The sequence below is a fragment of the Diuraphis noxia genome, unplaced genomic scaffold (assembly GCF_037042655.1).
Source record: "Diuraphis noxia isolate RWA-SAM2 unplaced genomic scaffold, SU_Dnox_SAM2 contig0003, whole genome shotgun sequence".
In the NCBI taxonomy this organism is placed as follows: Eukaryota; Metazoa; Arthropoda; class Insecta; order Hemiptera; family Aphididae; genus Diuraphis; species Diuraphis noxia.
This window is the reverse complement of record NW_028301713.1, coordinates 51,869,337-51,891,509: the sequence shown is the minus strand read 5'-3', so window position 1 is coordinate 51,891,509 and position 22,173 is coordinate 51,869,337. Positions and strand designations below refer to the sequence as shown.

Here is a 22,173-nt window from a genome sequence, read left to right as displayed (position 1 = left end):
AAGTGGCATAATAACTATTAAGACCAGTTAAAAGTAAACAGTTTAAAACTTTTGAAAGAAAAAAACAGACTTGATGAATAATTATCAAGTGAAAAAAAAATTAAGTGTTTGAATAGTATATTTATTATTACAACAATAATTTTTTTTAAACCTCCATTAATCAAATTTCTGCTTAAAATAAAATATGTGATGGAATATAAAATGATCATTCTCATAAAAACATAATGTTGAAACTATCATTGTATTGTTCCATTTTAATGTTTAGCTTAAAGAATATAACTCTTGTTTTGTTTGCATAAATGTGCACGAATGTATAAAGAAATACAAATAGCAATTTTATTAAATTAAACACAAAAATCAAAATAATATAAGTAAAATTATGATGATAACTTTTATATGAAACTGAAGCAATATCTGTTTCACGACTTGTATTTTTTTTCTTTTATTTATTAAAACCCAATATTCACAAGTATCTTCAAAAATAAAAACGCATATAAGTAAATATTTACATTACCTATACGTCCATGAAGGTAAGTTTTTTTTATAATTTACATTATATCGAGCTTTGTTATAATTTTAATAAATAAAATACGTTTCCCAGAAGTAAAATAAATACCTACATAGTTATAAAATGTATTTCCCTAAAGCAGAGAACAAAACCTAAACTTGGAGTCTGTTATACATTTGCATATCATAATATAATATAAAAATGTATACTCTTAAAACCTAAAGCAGTACGTCGTATAACCTTATTTCTGTCGCACAGAGAGCGTTTTCTCTTTACAATCTAAAATATTAAATAATAACGTTCTTATTTTGCAGAATATGGGACCACCTTAGTTGTTAATGTCTTTAAAAAAAAAAATTCACTAAGAGCCAAATGTCAGGTTGTCATTCAAATTGTTTAACGTTAATGTCGTTTTTTATTTGGATATGACCCAACGGAACTATATAATACGCATTAGTCAAACACACACGTGACTATACCTACACGTGTCAAAAATATTGACCACGTCAAATTTAACGACGTTAATAAAAATTCATAATCACGAATATTTCTATTTATCAACATTATGAACTGTATATCTAAAGTGATATATTGTTTTATTTTTAAAACCTATTAATCGATATTTCTCCTTTTGGAAAAAAAAAATTATTTGTTTTGAATTAGGAAACTCTTAGGAAATAGAAATTATCATTATTAACGAGCACGTGGAGATGTACAACGTGAACAAGTTTATTGGTTTGAAGATTGTATGAATGTAACTGGATTTTCCTGCACGAACAAAATGATTTTATCACATTGTCGCCGTCGAAACACGCACAAAAACGCACACAAACGTCACAAGCACACACATGAACACCTTTTATAGCGGAAAATGCATTATTCTGGCGGTCGTAAATTTTATTTCACGATTGCGTGATTCCGTATGTCACGACGTTATCCGGACTTGGCGGCAATTGTAGACGTACTGCGACAATGGTAAAATAATTAACGTGGTGGTTGAACAAAGCGACGTAAATATTGTTTGACGATAATAAAATGTACCTACATACACAAACATTATCAACGGACTATAAAATATGTACCTTGATATAGGTAGATGTGATGCTTGGTGTATATATATATGTTAGATTAGGTTAACCTCTTAGAAGTAGATACATAATATGTGTATAATGTATATAGTATATAGAGCTCAGATATCTTTTACTTTTACCCTTTATAATAGTAGTTATATATTAGCTTTTACCACGGTCAAAATTATGCCACTATTTTCAGAGTTAACTCTTGCGGGTTTCGAAGACGAAACAAATTGTTTTTATATAATATTATATCGTTTTATGGACATAACATTTTTACGAAAATTTCAAATTCTTATGGTTTTCACATTTATAATATGTATTAATTATTCAACCCGTATAATGTTGTTCCTCTGAAACGCTGTATTTTTTAACAAACCTAATATTATTATTCTCATATACCTAATATTGTCTCTAAAAATGATTAAACAATATTATTGAGTACATAATATATCAAATAGAAATGAAAACTTTTATTCTCTGTAAAATCAGAAAAATCGACCGAAAAAATTAGTGCGGCACACAGTTAAATGGACCGTCTTGTAGTGTATACGTATATTACATTGTGTAGGTATATAGGTACTATTTACGTGTATAATAATAATATAATACATTGCGGACGACGACGAAAACGGAATAGAATAATGGCGATCGATAAATATCCGTAAACGGACCACTATATAACGGCGACGACGGTTTTACACGGTGTATTACACGCGAGCCCCGAACCGGCCAGCCGTACATTATATTATTACCGCGGGACGCTGATAACGGGGCTGGGGAGATTCTTTTCGCCACGCACGGAAAGGGGGGCAAAAATAACGGTCCACACCACTCCGGCGGGCGGCGTACACCGGAAGTAAATGGATTGAACTCGCGCGCGACAAAACCGACCACGGAGGGCTTTGAACCGGAATTGTTGATACGACCGCGACGATGACGACGACGACGATACAAGCTCGTCATTTGTTGCAGAGTGGGCGAGGGGTGTTAATATTACTCGCACGTGTAAAGTGTGCGTTAGCATTTTTATTTATTTATTTATTTTTTTTTGGTTTTGAGACGTGGTGAACGTGGCACGTTGAATATAATGTAATTAATATTATAAGGAAACGCCAATGCACACTCGACGGATAGAGTTAAATCCTGTAGTATAGCATTTTAATAATATGATTACCTTAGTTTTTATCTAAAACTTTATTATCATCTGCAGTGACATTATAATATATAAAAAAATATTTTAACAATATCTTATTGAAATTAGTTGGTAGTACTGTTCATCGGGCATCTTCTTCTTTGGTTGTCGTAGTAGGCCGACGAGGCATAATACCGCGTACTTCATCCACCCATTCCACCATTATATCCTACGTTAATAGTTCTTAATCTTGTTTCTGTATATTTAAATGACAAGTTCCCATTAAATTGCTTTCGACTTTATCTATCCACCTTTCTTTTTAACTGCCAGGTGATGTTTTGCATTAAGTTTCTCACATTAAGACCGTTTTCATTAAACTATTAAATCTTCATACATGACCAACTTATGTAATTCTTTTGTATCGAATTATTGATACTATATCAGACTCTTATCGTGCATCTTTCGTTATTCCATATTACTTATTATTTCATATTGTTGGGTGAGCTTTTTCTTATTAGGTCCGAATATGTTTCGATTACTATTCAATATTCATCTTTCAAGGATTTCAATTAAAAGTATTGGCCATGCACATATACATAAGAACTGGTCCAATATAACTTCCTTGTTTAATGTAGGTTTTAATTTAAGTCATAATTGTTTGAACTTGATGATATACTTAGTTCTCAAAAGCACTTATTCGCTGCAATTGTACTTATTTTAATTTCTTCACGTCATTATTTTTTCATTGTAATGTTCAGATAACTCTTTGTGATAAAGTTTATGATTTCCAACTTTTAGGTGTGCTCCGTGATTTCCTTATTTAGTTTAGATATCACCATATTTCGTCTTTAATCCATTTATTGGTATATAATATATTGGCATGTATTTCAATATCTACTAATTTTTATTTTTAAGGGCTCATGTGGTGTGGCGGTCCTGGACGGATACCGCGTGGATCAGTGGAGTCACTAGTGTAGGAAGTGGTGGAGGAAAAAAAACACAAACAGTTCGTGGTATTATGATTTTTTTATTGTGGTGGTTGAAAATACAACCGCCAGAAAATGATCAACATGAAAATCGAAATAGCGGGGTGGTGAGGAGCGTGTGTCGTTCAGTGTCGGTCAGAGAACTCACTCTACTCTCGACCGGTTCGGAGTCTCGGCGGATCGACTGTTCCAGGCGCGCTTATCGCGTGTCGGTGTCGTCCGTCGTCGATTGGCGGTGGAAAAGAGAAGTAATTGCGCGAGTTTCCGTGCAAAGGCCGTTTGAATTCAAACGGCTATTACGCGAGCCCGCGTCAGTGGTCACACCTATTATTATTTTTTATTTTTTTTAGGTAGCTGTTCAGCCAGCAAGATACTTAACAATATCTAATTAAAATGTGTTGGTAGTGCTATAATATAATATAAAATTAAAGTAAGAAATATGGTGAGTTAAGCGATACATCTAAAATATCTCAAAATCAAAAACCAAAACAGCAGCATTTTGCAAGTAAAACCAATATTTGAATAAAGCAGTAGATTATGCTGCATTTAAAAGTTTAAAAAATGAAAATAAATCCACTGTTACATTCTTATAATAATATCATATATTTTATTTCTTATTTCAATAAATAGTTAACCATCACTTAATATTATTTTATTCGTTAAATCTAAAATTAAAAATGTGAACGTGAAGAGGGTATTATGTAAAAAAAACTAACAATCAAATAAAATGATAGAAATTACGTCCATCGGTCCATCCGATGGTATATTGTATTGGCGAAGTGCTCCAGCGATGTATTCACGGGTACTAGGCATTGTATGACAGGGATTGTGTACTAATATTTATTGCCTTGTGTTTCACACGTGAAATACAGAGAAACGACCTTTATATCCATCAATAAGTGCAAAAAAAGAGTGTAGTGAATTATATGATAAAGATTCCGGCCATAAGTCTGCACGAAATCGGTCAAGCTACTTTAGTCTAATATCCAGACATTTGTAAATTTTTATAAAGTTTATCAATTATTTTAAAAATGACTCAAATCAAATTTATAAAAGCGGTCTAATGCGCAACGATAGTTTTTACAATCTTGTGTCGAATTGTCGATTTGTACTGATGAAGACAATAAATAGATAGATTGAACAGTGTGAAAGACGAAGACAACAAATATATTAATGATAATAATATAATAATAAATTAGTAAAGACAATAATAAGTATGTAAATACATACCAATGTCAATGGTGGATCATGTAGCCTACATGATAAAGGTATGCGATGTTTTTGGTAAATGCGCGTCTTTATACTTCCGATGTTCCGGAATCCCCATTTATACCGTTTTAATAGTTAATCGGTTGCCGTTATCGCCACCAGTACTAAATCTACGTACCTCCGCAACCCTCTTCCGAAAACTTCCAATTAATAGGCCATCTCAATAATAAGCCCCGGTCAAGCAAATTTATCTTTAATTATTTAATAGAGGACATTCGTTTCAGCGGGTAAGGAATTACTTATAGCGTCCTACCTAAATACAATATTATCGCAACTTTTGTTTCAATGGGTTTTGTGATCTAACTGTTATCCTTGTATACAATGATAATATGATCATTAACCATCATGGAGTAAAACTTCTGGTTCGTTAAACCACGACGAATACCTATACTCAATTTAATATAGAAATTCTAAAAACAACAATATAAAACTTATTTTATTCGAATATATGTATTATATATGTATTTTTTAAATACATAATAGTTTCCTTGGTGATATATGGACCATGTGTATTAGAATCTAATCCTACTTATTACAATTAAGTATAAACTAAATTCAAAATTTCTATTTGAAACTTAGAATCCTTTGGGAACTTTAGTACATAAGTGATATAGCTTAGATTTTTTGATAAATGGTGGATAAATTTATAAAAACTTAATTAAACTTCCAATGTTGAAGTTCATAAATATATTTTTTTTTTTTTTTTTTTTTTTATAATATATTATTGATGTTACTTAATAGTATTATTTTCGATTTTGGTTTCGACGAGTTTTTAATAGTTCTAATTTAAAAACCAATAAACAATTTACTTAATTTTTTAAAACTATATTATTTTAACGTTGACAAGAAATTCACTAATGACAATAGGCTATCGATAGAATTTTTTCTGAACTAAAACAAGAATATATATCACATAGTTAAATCATTGTTTATAAAATCGTATCATTTGAATAAATACATCTGAGTAGTCTATATACTAATAATATAAATAAAATACTTTCAATCGAACCCCTGTCCGGAAAATATATATTATTTGTAGCGATGTAATGCGTTTTCAATTAATTTGAATAATACATTTAATCAAACTCGTTTGCATTCCGTTCGAAGTATCTGTTTTTCACAGTGGTAAATAGTTTGCTATTAAATTATATTGTATGATGTGTAAGGAAAAAAACGCGGTCCTATTCCGATACAATCCACTAATTTACACTGACAACAAATAATAATTCAAAAACATTCATTACCTACTCAGTTATCCGTCGATTTATTCTGTCCAGGGGACCAACACAATACAATTAAATTATTTTGTCTCTTGCTAAGTATAAACGAAAACAGTTACGACCGCCTAGGCGTTTTATTTATTCGTTTTTTATTTTTATTTTTTATGTCGACGGCAAGGGTATTACTTTTTTTGTCCTTCTTTTCCTATTCTCTATGGTGAGTTGTATAAGAGCGTTAGAGCGGGCAAATTAATATCGGCGGCGGCGTGCAAGTGAAAGGCGCCGGTCTGTCCCTGGGTGTCGGGGAATTTAATCCGCTTTTATATAAACGTAACAACGCCACTGCCGCGACCCACCACACCACACACCGTTACAACGGAGAGGGAGGATCCTTTTTAACGAGAATTAATTAAAATCCGTTCACACAAGCATCATATTAGATTTCACTTGTGTGCTTGTGGCTTGCTATAGTGTTAAGTTATCCAATGCCATCGGCCAGCTACACGAGCGTTTTGAACGTGTCCCGTCGGTTTTGTTGTTATTTTTATTTCGAATAAACGACAGGCGGCGGCATTTTTATTCACATAAATACGGCTCGGAAGGTATTCCGAAAATTTCTCCGGATATCATGACCCCTCCCCTTTCCCCCATTCCGAGGTGCCGTCCGTAACCGGAATGCCGGAGCTGATATTTTTCAATTTTGAACTTGTATATATCTTCACAGAGAGGGGCAGGCGAAAATTGGCCGTCACTGTCGTGCCGCTGCCAGTCTTAATAAAATACCAGTCGATAGTTTACCCAGACGAGAATTCCAAAGACGCTAAAGGACGACGACGTCGTCGTTATTGAAAGGAATCGTGCAATTTTCTTTCATACTGCTTGAGTGCATTGACGTATGGGATTCATTTGATGAAATCGTTTATAGCACACTTTAAAGAGCCAAATACATTTCAACCGGAATGCAAGACGTGATAATTGTTTGAAGTATATATTATTCATCCACAAAACGAGACAACGATAAAGAATAAAATAGCAAACTGCTAGAAACTATATTCAAGAAAAACTTAGTATATAAGGTATACCTACTTGCATGTCCTGCAGTTATCAATTTGTTACCACAAATATAATTGTTAGGCATACCTATATTATGCATGGTATATTATACTAACTACTAATGAATAATGATAACTAACTACATGGGAACGCTGATGATATAAAAACGATGTAATGTTATTATTTACTAACAATATTTTATACAATTATGTATATTATTCAAATATAAATAAAATATAACGGAGCTTAAAAATGATGTCTGCAATTTTATGTTTCAAATACTATTAGTCATAAACTAAAATTCAAACTTGCTGATGAAAAATGCAAACATCATAATGCAAGATATATTTAATGTCAATAACTATATAGTATTATCGTAATATAATTTTATTAAGTACACCTATACATAGGACTGTTGTATTCTACAGCAGATAGGTATTTAATACAGTAAAACCTCTGAATAGCGGGCACTCATAGGACCGACCAAATTGTCCGCTATTGAGAGGTGTCCGCTATTGGGAAAAATTGATAAGATAATATGTATGTATTTATGTCTGAAAAATTAAATTTAATTGACTTTTTAAACATTTATTTATTATTTATCATTACCTACATAATTTATTATAATTTGACGTAATAAAATATGTTATACAAAATTATTTATTGAAAAAAAAAATCGGAAATTTTAGTTTTTTTTTTTCTTGTATTGCAATCGCTTCAAAATTAGACTGGAGTTGATTAACTAGTGACAATGAAACTGCATCTCTCTTATTGAGACAAAACGTCTTCAGTCTATTCGCAAACTGTAATGCTTCTTTGAGTGTTATTTTTTCTTCGTCTACACCGTCTGTACTATCTTCTTCTTGTTCCACGTCATGACTTTCATTCTCACTCATGCCATCATTGATTATGTCTTTAATGTTCAATGATAAGTCTTCGGTTTGTAAGCATTCATCTATTGACGAATAGTCCTGTGCATTTGTTGGACATATTGTTGAAACTAGTTTCGATAACTCATTACTCAGATCCTCTACTTGTGTTAATTTACCAATATTATCTGACCCCGGAAACCCGGCTTTTATGAAACATTTAGTGACTGTTTCCTTGTTTATTTGTTTTAAAGCTGCTGTAGTCCACATAACTGCCTCAAGAACTGTCACATTTAGTTTTTTTATATTTTTGTTATCTATAGACAAAATTACGTGTTTTAAAAGACTAATGCGGTAATGAGTTTTGAAATTTTTATAATGCCTAGATAAAGAGGTTGGCAAGTTGAAGTTACATTTGGTGGAAAGAATGCGAGTTTCACATTCTGTAAATTCAAATGGGAATGACTAGTCGCATTATCAAGAAAAATGATAACCTTCCGGCCTTCCTTTTTTCTATCAAAATTCGATAATCAGTTCGTATTTCTTGAACAGCTGTCCGTTATTTAGATATACTTAAACACTTCGGACTACATAAACCTGTCCGCATCCGTTATTCAGAGGTGTCCGCTATTTAGAGGAGCATTATCTATTATTTTCAACAGGACTATGCCGGGACCGGAAATTTTGTCCGTTATTGAGAGGTGTCCGCTAATTAGAGGTGTCCGTTAAGAGAGGTTTCACTTTATATATATGTTACGCGCAGAGTAGAAAGTCAGGCACTGTACACAATGCCCGATTTTCAAGGGCAAAGTTGGAATAAGTTAACGTTGCCCGAGAATTGTATACAGTGCCCAATTAGATTTGGGCACAGTAGATTAAATATTGAATATTATATAAAAAATTAAAAATAAAGATATTAAAAATATTATTAAAAATAAATAAAGTTGCACAGCTTTAATATTTAATTTATTTATTATTAAATTACAATTATTATTTTTTGCTTTATTTATTACCTCATACACCACTATTATGACACTTTCAGTTGCAAAGACGACCAGATCTTTTACATTTACACCGGTTGGTCTTACACAATGTATTGCAAGTACCTATACCTATCGTACCCTTGGCCATCCAAATTAGGTTTTAGTTTTCACATTATTCACTTTTAAAATTAATTCATCGTATTTTACTTTATTTAAAAATACAGCATTTGCATTTTTGTTTAATAGTAAATTTTTAAACTTCTCATTAAACTTTTTTTCATTTTATGTTAGAAAATAGTACACAAATACTTAGAAAATAGTTAAAAACGTTGACCAAAAGAAAAAATAGCACTACACGCAACTGCACTACCTACACTACAATGTCAGACTACGTGACGTTGCCGTCGTGACAATAATCATTAGAAAATATCGAATAAGAATTTAACGATTCGATTATGAAATATTATCTACAATACTGTGTGATCACTTTATCGTTTAGATTACGGTTCGGTTCGTACTATCGCAGCTGTCGCGTTGTCGTGTACGAATAAAATATATAATTATAGTTTTGTAGTGATATCATTACGTATAAATGCAATTTGATATAAAAGTGTGCAGCGCACTGTATAATTCACTTTGCCCACTTGAATCTGGGCAGGGTACACTTTGCCCGGGCAATCTAGCACAATGCCCGGTCAATGTATGACAAATTTTAGTATTAAAATGATCAGTCTTACTTCCTACTTTGTCCGTAACATATATGTATATATAATATTTAATGTGTATGTATATTTTGTCTAATCTTATATTTGTAACATTATTTAATTAAAAGTTAAAACAGAACAATATGCATGATACATATATATATATATATATATATATAGGTACATTAAAAATTATGAAAAAAATATTATAACTATAATACCATGAACAAAATTTCTATAGGGTATAAGAGATCACATAAAATGTTTTTCACAATTTCCACAAGTTTTGAAGTGTGCATTTTGAATTAATATATACCTACGCAATACGCATATAAAATGAGTCAATCGTGTTTAAATCAGATATAAAATAAATTAATTTATGATCAACTTCGTAAAATTAAAAAAAAAATTCTATCGTTACCCAACTAGTTCCACACGAATTCTCTTATTCTATCCAGTTTGCATCATCGACTTTTTACGATATCCCTTTAATACAATGATATAACTTCTAAAATATGATAATGCGGTATGGTTTTCCCCGAAGCACATAAAATCAATGATGTTCGTCGTCATAAAGACGAGGGGTGTCTGGTTAGTCGGCGCCAGTAAGCCTTGTCCGGGATAATGTGTAACTTCTCTCTTGCACCATCTCCTCGTACCGACGACATCCGGACTACAGTAGGACCCTATATGTTATATAAATATCTGTTATGTAATAAATCTTCATATTCGTTTATCGCGATGACTTGAAATTCTCGATTTGGTCAGGACTTAAATATCTAGGGGACCCGCAAACTACACAAGAAAAAAAGTACTTATGGAACTCTAAAAGAGCCATCACAATGTGTATCGTTGAAAAAAAAATAAATCGTCTAAGATATCATTTAGATCTTAATGAAAAATAGTTTGATCGATAGTTTGAATGAAAAATGTCAATAATAATCACTTGGTATGCATTAAATAGCAAAAGTACATGTAAATATATATATATAGGTACATATACTAAAAAGTAAAACTAAAATATTATCTATAAAATAATACAGATATGGTATTAGACATATATGTAATTGAATAACAAATATTTATTATGTATAATAAGTATAAGACCTATACTATAGGTAATTATTAAGTCATGTAATTTTAGAATTTAGAATATAATAAATAATTAGAAATTATAAAACAATTTTAATAACGATGTATTTTAGATCGCAAATAATAATATACAGCTATGATAATAAAATAATCAAAATTTAAAGTTAATTATGTAAATCAATGCATCATCTATGTTTTTAATATAATAATCTAAATGTTTTAAAATTCCTTCAACAATTGTTCTTATAACAGCTTAAAAATATCAAAAACATAATAAAATTTGGACAATTTTGTTTTTAGACCATAGATATTTAAAGTTAGCATTTTAACAAAACGGATTTTTTTTTTTAAAGGTAGGAAAGAATTTGTTGTAACAGATAAATAAATTTCTAATGTTTAAATAAACATATTTCGTTTCCGAAAAGGACTTTGTGATAATTTAGAGAGTGATCGTACACATTTATACAAACTCTACACTAAATATTTATAAAAAAAATTCCTATAATGAGGGGGGTTAGGAAAATGTATGTTGTAAAATGCCTAAACAAACTATACCTATATCTAATTCTACAAAACTCAGAAATTTTACTCGTTTGAATTTAAATTTAAATTTGTCGACATTTTCAAAGAAATCATGTGCTTAACAGTGTATAGTACAAAATGTCATTCTGATTAGAAAAAAAACGAAGTTTGTATTACCATTTGGCACTTTTTAAATGACATAAATAATAAAATATTTTAAAATATAGCCTTTAAGTACTTATATTTAAGCATTTAAAAAACAGAATTAAAAATGAATGCATTATTAAAGGATTTAAGGGGAATATGCATTCTTGATTAATCTATAATAGTAAAAAATCTAATATTAATGATACAATAGATACAGTAATAGAACATTCAGAGGTTATAGAAAAAAAATAAGCTATTTTAAATAAATCTACATATTTTCACTACACTGACTTTTCTATCCCTATGGTGTCAACAGTCAAGCTCTATTACATTATCGCTATCACTTATAATTTATTATCGCTTGATCAGTTTCTGGGCTACTTTATACATAAGTATTTATTTAAGTATTATAATATTAATATTAATTTTAATAATTATATATTCATTATGAGTAAAATATATTTTACGCGGGATTAAAATAATGTATATTTTTACACAACAGCAAACAGTATTATATTTTTAATTTAAATATAATATATTGAGACCTGTGTGAATTCCATTCGTGTAATGCGGAATTCCAAAATGTAAATTGACAATTTCTCTATAATTTGACAGTTCAGTTCACGTTCAATGGGTGCTTAAGTGTATGAATCACGTAACGGTTCCCTTTTTGGCAAAAGTTTTTGGATTTCGCTTGTTGAACGCGCTAGGTACGTGATTTCCAAGTCAAAATAAAGCTAACCCTTCATACAGTCGGTTTAATGTCACGTCTAATTAAACCATCAACCGTTCGTAACATAATAATATCTAAGACTTATTGTTTGTAAAACTTTTTCTTGCCCCTCAAAAGCATATAAAAAAAAATGTTCAACTGTAATATTCTTTGCTAAACCAAAAATAGTACCTTTACTCGTGTGAAATAAAATACTGGATAGTGTTCATGACGATTGAAAATAATTTTACTTACCGAATGTCGAGTCAGCGATTGCCAGCAAAACTCAAGTTCCCCAATGTTCGCAGGAACTGGTACTTCAAAATTCATTGCATATGTATTTACAACCCCATCACGAACATAGTAGAGTTCAGATGATAGACCTGAGAAAAAAATAGTATTTATATTTATCGATTATACGAAAAGGTTTTGAAGAAGCAGTGTATTTAAGCACGTTAAATAATAATATATTAAGTATTTTTGTTCATTTATTAACAACTAATTTAACTTTATATGATATCATAATTAGCTCAATTATAAGTACATATTATGTTATTAAGTTATAAAGTTATAGTTATCTAACAAGTGATAATTGCTTTTTGGGGGGTGATAAGAATCATCATTGTAGAATAACATGGTAATATTCTTTGTATAATTTTAATAAACTAAAATAACATAGTACATCTCTGTTTATTTTGTTTTTCATTAAGTGTAATATGAATATGTGATTAAATATACATGAAATACTTTAGGGTTGTATTAAAGAAAATCTAAGACAATCGTTTTGCTGATCGCCAAATAAAAATTATTTTTTGTGTTATATATTATTATTATAACTCCACAATTATCAAAAATAAATAAATATTAAAATACATAATACATAGTTATTTTTTCCGCATAACTAAACAATATATACTAGTAAATAAAATGTAATTATTATTTTTTCATTCAAGTAAAAACTGCGATTTAATATTAATATAGTTTCTATTTTATACAACAAAGTGCAAAATTGATAACCATGACCCATTATTGGTACAATAAAAAATAATAATATATATAAAACACAATTTAATACCAATGGTTAAATCAGTAGTTTTATATCTAAACATATCAAGAACAGCTATTGGTTTTAGATAACAAATGTTACCTTATTTGAGAGAGACATAGAGAGACTTAAATTGCTCTAGAAGTTTCGTATGGCCCCCTTTAAGCAGAAGACTGATGGTACTTCGGAGAGATCAACATTGCGAATTCTCAAATTCACATATTAATAATAAATAAAATAACAGAAATATTGGGTTTCATTATTTATTTATAGATCGATGTACTCAAATGATTTTTATTTTGTACAATAAACTTATAATATATTTATCACACCATCAGTTATTCTGACGGAAAGGTGCTAAGAAAAGTTATTCACTCAAAATGCCGATCAAAAATCGTTATGTTTTATTTCAAAATAAAGGTATATAAATAAAATATCATATTTTTTATTTCATATTTGTTTGATTGTATGTTAACTAATTAAAAATAATCATTCATTATGTGCCATATTTTAATCACGTTTATGATAAATTGGATCGTATAACTTTTATAAAGAAGTTAAAATATTAACATATCGTGTTCAGTTGGTGAAATCGATATTTATATACATGAACAGTTTCATGACTGAGAAATTTAATGAAAACACGCAATATAGGTAGAGTCAATTCGAAAATTAAGCTAATATGTTGTATACTTTCTGTATTTTATATAATTCTGAATTCATAGCATGGATGGGTTTTTATAATGTAAATAATCAAAAAACCTTGTAATAGGTACGTAATAATATGTTATTTCATATTTCTATGTTATATACGTAAACTGTAAAAAAAAATAGTAAAATATCAACCAGATATTTTAGTTTTCACTCACCTACATATTAATTTGATAGTTTAATAATAATAATAATATAGTCTCAATTATTTTTAACATGTTGATTTGTACTTGTAGATGTGTTACATAACGTACAGCGAATATAGCATGATATATGATATTATTATTTTATATGTATTACACATTTACACGTGTATCCTCGTCAACTTGTTTGAATAGGATTTTGAAAAAAATAAAAAAATCCTTGTTCGTGTACGTTTTTAGTAACCTTTCCTCTCAAACAATATAACCCACTTTTTTATGGATTTTGTCAAAATGATGTATTTGTATATTTTTTCAGAGAAAAACAATAAACATGTAACAATCATACCACACAATGTTGGGTTGTTTAATTAATTGTTCATGCAATAATCAATTTAATTATTTATGTGTACACTTTAAATAAAAATATATGCATCCAGTTGCCATAATTATAACTGTTCACGTATCTATGCAAAATATTCGTGTGCCTATATCAATTAATAAAAAAAAAAAACATACAATCTATAAATTTAGATTATAATTAAATAATTATAAATAGTCATTTTTTTTTTTAAATTATTACGAATACAACAAATTACCGAACATTTTTTCTACGTTCTGAACTGAATATAATTCCCCCTACATCTAGTCATCTAGATAAATTTTTATTAAATTTCTCAATCTGATAGTTTAATGCATGAAAGTATTCATTTTCTCATACCTATTATATGCGAATCATAAAAAATACATATGTATAAATTACTTCAAATGGTTTTAAACAAGTCAGAACAATTTATCATATTATTAATTATACTTGTATTTCCAATCATTATTTTATCTTAATTAAGCCTTTGCTTTCCAACTTAATTGAAATTAATGGAAATAAAACTCAGGTGGTACGCTGCTTCCCTTACCCCTAACCCTAAGGTCAAATCGATCGTATGCATGTCATTAGTCTCTGTCACATAATCTACTTAAAAAAAATCTGCATAGTCAGTTCAGTCGTATTTTTAATTCATTTGTTTTCAGCTGAATTTTTTTTTATAATCAATATGCTTAGTGAAAAAAAAAGCAGAAAACAAATGTATACTTTCAGTACGTGTGTAATATTTAATGTTACAAATAATTGATATTACAAAATAATAAAAAAATACGAAATTATTGGATCAAAATATAATTATGTGTGATAGAAATACAGAAATTATACAAAGCTGTCGAAACTTTATACGTTAATAGCTGTGTAAATTGTTATAAATGAACTCTGTCTGAAGTAAAAAAAATTATAAATAAAGGTAGTGTCGAAAGTGGGGGGTAAACATTATTAACGAGCTAAGGGAGTATGGCTATTATTATTAAGACGTTTATAGGAGATTGCTCAATCCATCATGATGGTACCGTGTAGAAAAGTGAAACTGCTCGTTTGTGAAGGAAACGCTTTGTAATAATATTTGGAACAGAAAAAAAATCAAGATAGATATTTTTTAACAGTGATTATTATTATACGTTGAGCAAAGGAATTGTGTACAGCGAGGAATTTCGGCAATAAAAAAGGCGTTATTAAAATTAAAAATTAAAAATAAATTAAAAAGTTGAACAAAGAGACTGTCCCCGGCATACATTGTATTCTAGTGATTTCGAGATTTATATTCCTAGGGGCAATTTACAATTACAGTGGTTTACCAAATTAATGATATTTCTCTGGTTGGGCTGGGCCAGTGGTGATGGGGCGATTTTTTCTCGTACTGACGTTTCCGTCGTGCTTTTAATGGCCCTTTGCGAACCCCTGTTTCTAATTGCACCGCCGGCTGTTCCACTATGCACATTGCACCCCCCCCCCCCACCATTCGCCGAGGTTTTAATATTACCAATACACATTCAAAATAACAATCATAAAGGGAAAAAGAGAAAAAAATGACCATCTATATAATATATTGGGTACCCGTGACCACGTCATTTGTTTTAATAATTATGATCGTTTAATATCCTTCTATTGTTTTCGATATTATTCTTTATAGACTATAATACGTATATCTGTAAATCAATTACATTTGGCGATGTGCTGACAATTTTAATTTTCAGCCAATGGATCAATGAAATACGCATAATAACACGCTATAATTATTGCGTACCTACATAGATACTAGACAAATGGTTTTTCTAATAAATACATATAAAATAAAAATGATTAGGTAATAATGGTGGTCAACTTTAGGTTATCAAAATAATTACCTTTGCACAATACCATTTTATTCAAATAGTTATATATTACAGTTGTATTTATTACATTCATTGAGAAATTAGAATTGGTGTTTTTATTCGTTTTAAGTTATTATATGTATTTTATAAGCTTTTTAAATTAGGTTTAATCACAACTCAGAAGTATAACGTCATATTCTGTGTGCAGCGTGCTGCGTGTGTGTTAATATATATATAAGTGCTTAATTTAATGCGACATAAGTAATTTGCAGATGATTTTTACACATTACGTTTCTAATAAGACACTTTCGCTTCCTATTATCGAGTTTATATAATTATTAATGATGATTTACAAATGACTTTTCTGACATTTTATATGCACTAAAGTGTTATAACAACGTTTTAAACAGAAATAATAATAATAATATCTCACATACCACAACATCCGATCAAGCCTCAACCTTTCCGAATCACTCTCCGAAATACTTCAAAATCATCCCAAGGCCATAACAGACATCATCCAATTCATCACAGCAGCAAACCTTCAATCCAAAATCTAGAATTAAGTTCTCTCGTGTACGTTTCTTACTGTAAATATTTAATTTAAGCTATTCATATTTTGTAAGGCCAATGGCCTATGCTGCCGAGGGCTCTTTCCTAATAATAAAAAAAAAAAAAAAATAATAATAATAATAAAAATATACCACCACAAGCCATACACCCAACACCCGTGTTTTATTTTTGTTTTTAAGGGGGGTAACTGTAAGAATCGATACATAAATTACGCACAAGCACCAGTAGTTAAACGATAATCATAAAAAATTGCTACCCTCTGGTGACAACAACAACAATGCTATGACGATATTTCACTTAGGAGGGATGATCGAGAGCACATTAAAACTGTCCTGCAGGACGTCATGCTGTTTCTTTTATCCTACACGCCCCTTGGACATTGCACAAACACACGAGGCAACTTCAGACTTACGTCAGCTAAATTGAATTGTAGTGTTAACAACTCAGTATTTAATTTGGCGTATCTCTACACGAAGATGAGAAAAAAAAGTAAAGTTTGTACAATTAATGAATAAACTATAATAAATGATAAATGTCAATTTATTTCATTAACATTATATTAGATAATTACCAGCAAATGTTATTCTTTGTAATAAATAATGATTATAATCATATTGTTAAATTATCTAAACATTGTTTTCAAATATTTTTACATTATTACATGGATTTAATGTGAATGTTAATAAATAAATAAATAAGTTAACAAAAAAAAAAAAATACGAATAAAGGTGATTAAAACGTCAGACCATCATAATAAATTATTACCTATATGTTTATATGTTTAGAAAATAGCTATTAAATTCGCTATGAAAAAGAAAATAGAACATATTGTAACCAAAAATATTTTTCTCTGGTTTTCGTTTATTTATATATTGAAAAATATTAAAAACCAAAAAAGAATTTCATAAAGCCAAGGGTGGTATTTTTTATGCTCATACACGAGCTTGAACCCTATAAAAATATAATACACCATACATTAATATGCGTCAAAATACATTAAATATGCAAAATAACTTATACATACATGGCTTAGCAACATTATGAAACGAATTTGTATTGAGCCATAAAAAAATAAAGGGGAGGTTTCAATATTATCAGTAACGAACGTAATAATTTTTATAAAGCTTCAATTAATATTTGAATAGTGTTCAAATGTCAAGATTATAATCTACATATTAATACAGTATACTTTTTACAAATATTATGCATATTTGTTTTTAAAATATATTACATTAATGTTTTAAATCATTATAGCTAAATATTTTATAAGTATTGATAAGTAACCTCTCCTCTAAGACTCTCCCGGATAACCCTAACCGTCGACTAAAACGAAATTGGCATCGTGATTTACTTCGCTAAATAAAAAAAAAATCAAGTTTGAAGTAGTGTCAATGGACCCTTCACTCAAGCCTCCAAACCTTGCAAAAAAATCTCAAATTTACTTATTGTTTTATTACAGATTGTAAACACATTTATTTATATATAAAAAAAAAGTATTGATTAGTTCATAAACTGAATATTATTTCATATAAACAAAAATGTATAAGACGTATTTAAGTACTTTAATATTATTATTTTGTCTAAGTAAGTAATTCAGAATTTTACACATTATTAATTGGTTAATTGTAAAAATAGTATAGTAGCTATAGGTTAACATAAATAACAATTACAGCTTACATAATGCACATGTCATTTTCATCAAGAATATTTTAGGTCTTAAATTTTTTTCACCGCCTATATATAAATATTGTATTTTTAACAAGACTAAATACGATACAAATATTGTACCATTTTACCATTTTACCAACAGTAAAGTTGTAATTATATACTTGTATATGGTGTTATGGTTCAATCATTGATAAATAGTAAATGTATAACTAATTAGTCATGCTAGTTGATGAGTGATGTGATACTATCGTATTTAATAGGGTGATGTAATAAAATTATTAATATCGGCGGTAGGTACAAACAATTTTAATTGTATCCGTTTTGGATATTTATAATTACTGTAAGATTATTTTAATTTGTACGAGTTCTATGTACGTACCTATATATTCATCATTCATAAAGAATAAATATATTGTTTGAATAAAATCATTTTTTACTGAAAAATCATTAAACGTGATTAAGTATTTTATTTAAAATAAACGTATCGTCAAATATTGTGTGATTATATAGTTCTAAATCTTTGAAAGATATTCATATGCCAGAAAGGCAACAAATGTACAGTCTTGTTTTTATTTTGAAATACAACCAATTAATATAGAGACTTATTATAGTAGTAGAAATGTAGTAGGATGAAGTATTATTTATTATTGAATTCGAAGAATAAAAATACGAATGGCTGAGGACAAAAAAGTATACGCGGAAAATCCATATACAATTTATGGAACTTAACAAACGGAAGCCACTTGAAACTTACACAATATATATTATAACATACGAATAATTTTTTTATTATTTTCAAACAAAAGTCAGTCTCGGTTTGATATGTAAAAACATATATATGTATTAAATATATTTTATGTCTGTGTGTAAAGCTAGTGTACGTATGTACTGTGTATTTTCCTTACCTACATTAAACTTTATTGGTAATTTCCTCTTCTGTGTTCATATTTTTTCATACAGAATTCATTTTTTTTTTTTTTTTTAAGAGCTTACAGAGGAGGGAGGAAATTACACAGTAAACCTTTTTGAAAACTCACGATCGCTCCGAGCGACTATTTTTTTTTTTATTATTATTATTATTATTATTTGCGGGTAGTATATAATAATATAAACATTGGAAAAATATAATATTCAATACTAGGTACCTATATATTATAATGTTATAATACTTACAATAATTTAAACCATAATTTTAAGCCATATTATACAGTTACGAGTTATATAGACCATAACCTAATCTAAGATGTATTAATAATGTTGGTTCTGTGTTAGGTAATCAAAAAATCGTTTCATACTTAAAATATTATTATGAAAATACAGTCATATTTACACTTGAACGATATAAATATCAAAAATAATCATTTAACAGTAACATTGTAAATACATTTTTAAAAATATTCGCAGTATGAAAATTTTTAAATATTATTACCATAATACAATGAGTATTACTAGGTATATACGAGTAATTGAGTAATTCATAAAATTATTTATAATACATAAATATAAAAATTTTCACACAATTTTTTTTTTTTAAATTTACAATAATAATTAAACACTTAACATTATTATAGAATAATATTCATTCTCGATTTAAAATAGGTGAATGAAAACGTTTCAGATTCTGTCTAAAAACTTATTGTGATGGATCACTGTTTTTAGTTATCTAAGTATAAAAAAAAAAATTTTTAGAATAACTAAAAAATGTGACAAAAATATTTCTCATAGAAATTCGAAAATTTCATATGTAATATAAATAAATTGTTTTTATCTTAATTTTATGGAATTGATTACTAAAATTATAATTTAAAAAATACAGTTTTCCATTAACGATTTTAAATATTATGTTTTTATTTAGAAAATATTAACTGTAGTTAATACCTCAAGTCATCACTCATTAAACTACTTTTTCGCTATTACTTTATTTATTTTACTATGATGAAATTTTCCAACTATTCAATTTTTTTTAACTATTTAAATTATGAACCTATATTCACACCTTTTTATACGGTTCATTAGTATTGACTTTTGAGACAAGAGACTTTAATAACATGTTATATCTAGTTATAAATTATTATACAGGGTGTCCCACAGAGATTTGACATTCTGACAAATGAAATAACTTTTGTTCTAATCAATATTTTTAAAAAATTTCTTTTAAATATAATTCATATTTCATAGACACTCACGCTATATATTTAGAATACATTTTTTATTTTTTAATACTGAAAATAAAAAACTTAAAAATTGATAAAAATTTTTTTCGAAATATTCAATATAGCCAATTTGTAAATCTGATTTTAAAAAAAAATTATATGGTAAAAACACTGTCTTATTTTAGTCAAATGGCTGATTTTTTTAAATATCAATATTTTGGTTTTAAAACGAATAGTAATAAACTAATTAAATATAATAATAAAAAAGCGGGTAAGTCGTGGATGTCGCTCTGCTGTACTGTAGGTTACTGTAATGGATGGGATTAAATTTGAATGCAATGATAGGTATCATTGTATACGAAACGATTCTGAACGGAGATGATTTGTCAGTCTAGGATATATTATATTTAAATATTGTCATATATTCTATTTTGAAACAAATATTTTATTTTTCAATTAAGACGCATTTTGCATTATCATAATTCATAATACCTTATATATACGAATACCTGGTTTGAGGATAAATCGTTATCATTACGCGATTTCATAAAAATTTAAAACTCAAACGCTCAAAACATTTTTCCTATAATGACGCTTCAAATTTTCTCTAAAGCTATTTGAAGCAAAACTTATGGAAAACTTGGTGTTAAATTGTATAACTTTAGATATAAATACAAACAATATTATGAATTTTGAACTACAAAATAATTTGCAAATATTCATGGTTTTGACAAATTTTTGTCAATATTTGAAATTCAAATGCTAATAAAAATTTAATTTGAATTTCCGGTGGACATTTTTTTTGTGATTAAGATTGACAAATTTGTAAGGAATCTTGTATTCAATTTTCAAATCTTAGATTTAAAAAGAAAATTTTTTATGAATTTCTAGCTTATAATAATTTACGAATTTTCGTGATTTTTACGTATATTGTCAAAATTAAAATTTGAATGCATGTAAAAAAAAAATATGGCTATATATTTCTTTTTTTTTTCAACTGCTATTGCAAAACTATATTATGAGCCTTGTATTAAATTCTCAAATCTTAGAATTAAAAAGAAAAACTTTTATGAATTTCTATCTAAGATAATTTGAACATTGCCGTAATTTTTACGTATTAAGTCAATACGTTGTTACATTTGAACTTCAAATGCTAATAAAAAAAAAGCGGGTAAGTCGTGGATGTCGCTCTGCTGTACAGTAGGTTACTGTAATGGATGGGATTAAATTTGAATGCAATGATAGGTATCATTGTATACGAAAAACGATTCTGAACAGAGATGATTTGTCAGTCTAGGATATATTATAATATTGTCATATATTCTATTTTGAAACAAATATTTTATTTTTCAATTAAGACGCATTTTGCATAAGACATGGTTAATCAATTAATGTAGTTATCATAATTCATAAT

The 22,173-nt window shown here is 28.4% G+C and overlaps 1 protein-coding gene across 1 annotated transcript in view; it reads right to left on the bottom strand.

Moving 5' to 3' along the window:
- The window catches only part of LOC107168091 (inactive tyrosine-protein kinase Dnt-like), a 92,709-nt gene that overhangs the window by 55,954 nt on the left and 14,582 nt on the right, over positions 1-22,173 (bottom strand). The window contains exon 3 of the mRNA XM_089221785.1: positions 12,529-12,656. Within this exon, the coding sequence (XP_089077911.1) occupies positions 12,529-12,656 (128 nt within the window). The remainder of the gene's footprint in view (positions 1-12,528; positions 12,657-22,173) is intronic.